The sequence below is a fragment of the Fundulus heteroclitus genome, chromosome 1 (assembly GCF_011125445.2).
Source record: "Fundulus heteroclitus isolate FHET01 chromosome 1, MU-UCD_Fhet_4.1, whole genome shotgun sequence".
NCBI classification, from domain to species: Eukaryota; Metazoa; Chordata; class Actinopteri; order Cyprinodontiformes; family Fundulidae; genus Fundulus; species Fundulus heteroclitus.
In genome coordinates, this window is record NC_046361.1 from 26681976 (window position 1) to 26687975 (window position 6000).

Consider the following 6000-nt stretch of genomic DNA (forward strand, 5'->3'; position numbering starts at 1 on the left):
TAACGAGCCACGGTGAGTTTTGTTCCAGCGTTCCTTTATTGATTGACCTGTTGATGCTAACCCGAGAGCCTTTTTGATTCTGAGCCAGCCTGTTCCCTGATCTGTTTTTCCTGCCCTGTCTGACTGATTTACCGGTTTACCGACTTGTTTCTGTCCCATGGTTATCCGAGCTTGCTTTGCCCTGTTTGTACCTCTGCCTATTTTGGACTGCCTTTTGTGTACCGGATTTTGGACTGCCATTTTGACCATTGAGCCTTGCCTGTCCCTGTTTTATTATTAAATCCTGTTTTTTGCCTTCATCTCACTTGTTTGGTTTGAATACTGGGTTTGCCTGATTCACGTTCGTAACAATATATATATACACACACATTTTTATATATATATATATATATATATATATATATATATATATATATATATATATATATATATATATATATATATATATATATATATATATGAGAATTGTATTGATAAAAAGATTCCTTTAGGTTCATCAGCTTTTTTAATTCTTTCCAAGGGGTGTGGCTGCATCGGATTACAACAGGTCAGAGTTACCTTCTGTGTCGTCCTCCGTCCCCTGAGCGCGGTGGTTGTCGACGTTGTGAGGTTGTCTTTGAGGCTCCTCTCGCATCCTGACTGGCGCTCGGCTGGTGGGACTGAACTGGACTGTGGGGTAGAAACTCTGTTCTTGTTCGCCGAGCCGGGGTTTGTGCTCCACTGATGTTTTTTCCTGCTCAGTGTGGCTGACAGGGTAGCTTTCACCACGATGTCTGGAGTGGCCACGCTGGCTGTGTTTCTGATGACCAAAGCGTTTACCTCCTACGTTTCTGTGCGTGCCTCTTTCTTCAGCTTCCTGCTTTGAGGTCTGATTGTCTGCGGAAACTACCTGTGCGGTTGTACTTGTTGTTGCTGATGATGGTGATGAACTGCTTTGAGCTCCCGCCGTGGTAGAACCCAAGACTTGCGTCAGCTCATTTCCTCTGTCGTCGTGAGACGGGAAGGTTGTAGAGCTGGACTCTGGGTAAGATGAAGGAGCTGTAGCGCCGTCCTGTAACTGGGCCAGGTTTTGAATAGTGGAAGGTGTCGGTTGTGCCAGTGTGTAGTCATAATCTTCTGAGCCAAAACTGGGTGGGTCCTCCTTATAAAGTGGGAGAGAGTTTGCCATCTCAAGCTTGGAAAATGGTTCCACACGGCTTGTCGACTGAGAGTCATGACCTCGGCTAATGTCTCTTAAGGGTCTATAATTTTCAGTGGATGTTGCCCACAAGGGCTCCTGAACACTGCCGAGGTCACAGCCTGGGATCGGGGAGCACATTAACCGGCCCCCTGAATTTGGACAGTGGCAAACCTTGCACGGGTCCACCTGAAAGGAGTGTCCCGCCTCATACTTCTTGGTGCCATGGGCACAGCCGACACGCTGACATTGAGGACACCCATCCTCAGGCTGTAAAACGTCAATGCAGTTGGGGGGTATTTCAGGGCAAATCATATAAACGCAGCTTATGGTCCCTCCTCCCTGGGGACACGAGCATTTAGTGCTCCCAAAATCCACAAAGTAGGATTCCCCCTCTGGTACTTTCCCGTCCTTGAAGCCTTTTTGGCTGCAGTCGTAGTACTGGTACCCTTCGCAGGTGCAACCCTTTTGTGCACATTTGGGACAACAGGCCCCATCCTCTAAAACCGATTCGATGCAGTTCTGCAGGACAGGGCACGTTACACCTGTGCAGTCTTTCTGGCTTGTAGCGATGTCCACAGACATTATTAAAACAAATAAATATAATCTTGTTTGCATTTTGCTTAAAAACTACTTTAAAAAAAAAAGAGTCTGTAAATGTCTCTTCAATGCCAGACTTTTCCTTGGACGCAAAGGATTCTTCTGTCTTTAAGCCTGTAAGAAAAAAAAAAATATATATATATATATATAATGAATGATACTGTAACAGTAGAACTATCATTTCTTAAATAGCTTGGAAAAAACAGTGTCCTATAATTTGTTTTTAGCTATTGTTAAAACAGGTTTAGACTCAGCATAACAACCTGTCTGCTTTGATTTGATCCGCTGCCAAATGCACAGTTTTCCATCCCTACTGGTTTGACACCCCAGGGAGGGAAAGCTGCGCATTATTTTTAACTGCACATGGAAATTTGGCTGGTAGTATGGTTTACCCAAGGAAAAAGTAATAGTGGCCCCAAAAAAATTATTTGATGAAAATGACGAAAACCCTCCATAGTATTCTGCTTTATAAACATACAAGATTTACTATTCAAGTATATGGAAATGAATTAGCTTTGTAAATCTGTGTTATATACTGTAATGTAACAGCTCCTGAGGAATGTGGTGCACACGCTGCTTCAGTCAACAGTAAGCACCCGTGTTCATCGCTGCTATTGGCACCTCTGGTGAAGACGTGAAAAAAAGTTGTGTTAACACAAATGTATTATAATTAGGGCTGGGCAACGATTAAAATATTTAATCGCGATTAATCGCACTGATTAATCGCGATTAATCGCGATTAATCGCATTGTATTTACAAACTCCAAGAATTAATTCAAAAGTAGTGTAAAGAGCACTTTTATTTTAATGTTCTGCTGCCATATGAACAAAAGTGTTGTAACATTTGTAGCACTTATCAGTAACACATATTTAGTGTAAAGCTCAACTTAAACATGTAAAACAAAAAATAGCAATAATAATAAATTAAAGCTTATTGCCACTGACAGGGAATTCTCTTTATGGGGAAAAAATCTACCAAAAACAGGCAATTTCTGAGGTAACAGCAGGGAGCAGCATTACCATTTTATGTTCAATACCAAAGTTTAACTTGGCAGTGGTTCCAACTAACTTGTTTCTGTCATATTCCATGCTGGAAGAACTTTAAACTGAAATGCTTGCTAACTCGATATGCTTGCGTTTATTTGACGTTGACACGCGGTTTTTTGTTGTTGCTTTCTCGCGCGCATATAGTGAATGGCAGGGGGAAAACAGGCAAAAATACATGGATACTTTGAAACGAGAAGCGACTTCACCGACGGCGTCTAAGCAGACCCCCCCGCTCCGCTCCGCACAAAACTTGTTCCGGCCGCCAACTCACCGCCTCGCCTCGCCTAAGCTCGCTCGCGGTACCTGCGGGAAACACCGCCTTCCGCATGTCAGCTGTGTTTTTTTCCGGCCAGCACCTTTCTTCCTCTTTGAATCTGAGGCTGGGCTGACAGCGAGGTTATTGGCGCATTATCGCCACCTACTGTTCTGATTCAAACCCCTACACCGCAGCAACAGACCTTCACAAAATAAAAGCATGTGACCAACATGCGTTAACGCGCGTTAAAGAAAATATCGCCGTTAATAGTCTAATGAGTTAACGCGAAATTAACGCGTTAACTTGCCCAGCCCTAATTATAATAAAATGGAAGTCATAAAACAAATTACGATTTCATTGCGATAACTTTGACAAATGTATCCAAATCCAGCAATTAGTTTCACCAGTTTAATGCAGGAACATCCAACAATAAGACATAACAGCTCGTTATACCACATGTATTGTAATCGTAAGCGCTTTTGCATTTGGTCTTCTCCGGTAACATTTTACAAGTTTGAAGGCTGCAAAGAGGAGGATCGTTGACCATTCCTCTTTGCACAATCGCTCAAGTTCCTCCAGAATACTGGGTCCTTTCTCATGGTCTCTCCATTACCACTCAGCTCAGATGTTCTCAGAGTTTCGATCAGCGGACTGACATGACCACAGAAGGAGGTTATTTTGAGTGTGGCGAACAATTTTTGTGTTAATCAGCCCACGCGTTTGGCATCATTCTCTTCATGAAAGATTGATGACTCTTTTTCCGTTTCCTGCACAGGTCAACAGGTGTTTATTCAATTTAAAAAGAGTTTCTGATACCATGCACTCTACTGAGGGCCTTTGGAAAAAATAGACGCAGACTTTCATCATTACAGATCCAACATCGTTCTTAGCAGAGAGGATAAGGTAGTTTTCCCACACATTCCCCTTTTGTTTCACTCCACACCCACCTGGAAAGTCTGTTGCCAAAATCCCAACCTTAAGTCTCATCTCACCAAAGCACACAGTCGAAGTCCCACCAAAGTTTAGCAAACTCTACGTTTACATTTGTGAACATAGGAGAGAAAAGCCGTTTGGCTTACTTGCTTTTCAAACTAAGGTGAAAAGCAAGCTGAGTTGGCATTTAGATATGATTAAATGATTGCTATGGAGGCACAGTTAGGTCCTCGTCCAGCCTTGTTCGTCAAAGTTCCTCTTGTTTTAAAAATTTTTTTTTATTGCTTTGACTTCCTTGGAATACATTGTTCTCTTGTATTAATCATTCTGTGGCGTTGCAAAGACAATATCATTGTATGTAGGCCTATACTGCAGAGAAAAAGAACATAACGGTTAACTAGCAAAAAGTCATTCATCACTGTTCACAGTTGGAAAAACTACATTTCAAAAATGCTTCAGTTACTTTTATTTTAGGAATGATTGTGGGTGCTAGTAAATGGCACCAGCAATGCTAGTGTTAGTATGAGATTTGTCCCCAAAACAGTTTGTTTTTTTATTCTTTTTTTTATCAGTGGAAGAAAATGTTACTGCAACAGAAAATAAAGTGACTTGATGGCTTTTATGCACCACTTTACCAGAGTTGCCAATAAAAATGACAAGAGAAGCACATCTCTCCAAAACTCTAATTCAAATGAATCCCCGTGACTGTCGAAACTGTTCAGTACAGTAGCTACAAAAGCAGTCAGGTTTGCACACAGGCAGGACAAGAGAAGGCAACACAAACTATTGAGTGTGCGTAATGTTACTTCAGACATGAAACCATATTTTATAAATCTGGCGTTTCCTACTTTTGCTTTCAGATTGACAAAGTTGCTATCAAACACTTTCAATTCAATATTTCAAAACAGCAGCTTGTTCTATTATAATATTTATACCAGACTCCATATCATTCAAATAAATTCCCATGAAGTAGCTACTGAACCATGTAAATGACAGACCTTCTTAAAGATTGTTTTTCCATAGAACAGTTGATTTGCTGTGTTACGTGGAACGCAGTTCTAACAGATGAGTAAACATTTTAAGTAATCTGCCAAAGACAATCAAAACATGAAATAAAGGTATTCAAAAGTCCAAACAATTACCGTGCTAGAAGGTCTATCTGTTGTCAACAAGCCATAAAAAAAGAATCTGTTCCTAGAAATTTTACCACTGAGCATCACAAAATGTGCTGCAGCATTCATTTAGGTAATCAATGATGTCTTTGTGCAGAAGGTACAAAATAATTTTACCAGATCCATCTTGCCCTGAGCCTGGCAGGACTGGCCTGAGATTTAAAAACAAGGTCCAGCCACCAAGCGTGTGCCTGCAATGTTTTAAGTGTCAGAAAACACCGGAGCGAAAGGAAACCTGGGGGAATCTAACGGGGTTTCAGCATTAAACTCGAGCAAAGATGCGTTTTGTGTTGGAACCAAAAAGAGAGGGAAAAAATGACAATAATTGACGTTCAAGAAAGAATTTCTAACGAGCTGTAAAAATGACCTTTATCCTGTGACATGTATGCCCATACGCGAAAGCAAACACTGTTTCAGCGAAATCCATAAAACACATGAAAAAAGGTAAACGCTCATATCTGTGACAGCTCATAAAAATGAACGTTTTTGCTCCTTGAACCGTAAAGTGCGCCGCAAATAATTTCACTATCCACGCTTAGAACGGATTTATTATATGAAAACCAGACTGCATTTAGCGCCTATTTCACCCCTTAGCCCGCTCCAGCATTCCTATTATCCATGAATTAACAGGACGCAGCGCAAGTAAGCAAGCCCAGCCACTCGTTATGTGGAAATCGAAATGCGGACTGTACGGCGTTCATTGACATTCAGAGTTGTTATATTCGCTGCTTACCTCGCCTCTCTGGTCCTTCGGTGCTGTTGTGCTTCTAAAGACCTGTGCGTAAAGTTTGTGTCCCGAATCTGACTCAGGAGGC

The 6000-nt window shown here is 41.5% G+C and overlaps 1 protein-coding gene across 3 annotated transcripts in view; it reads right to left on the bottom strand.

The window, feature by feature from the left end:
* The window catches only part of LOC105932300 (fibulin-2), a 43838-nt gene extending 37838 nt beyond the window's left edge, over nt 1–6000 (bottom strand). For all 3 annotated transcript variants that reach the window (XM_012871394.3, XM_036139267.1, XM_036139250.1), the window contains exons 1-2: nt 5919–6000; nt 559–1891 (exon numbers count right to left, since the gene is read on the bottom strand). In XM_012871394.3, coding sequence (XP_012726848.2) covers nt 559–1795 — 1237 coding nt within the window. In that variant the 5' untranslated portion in view covers nt 1796–1891; nt 5919–6000. The remainder of the gene's footprint in view (nt 1–558; nt 1892–5918) is intronic.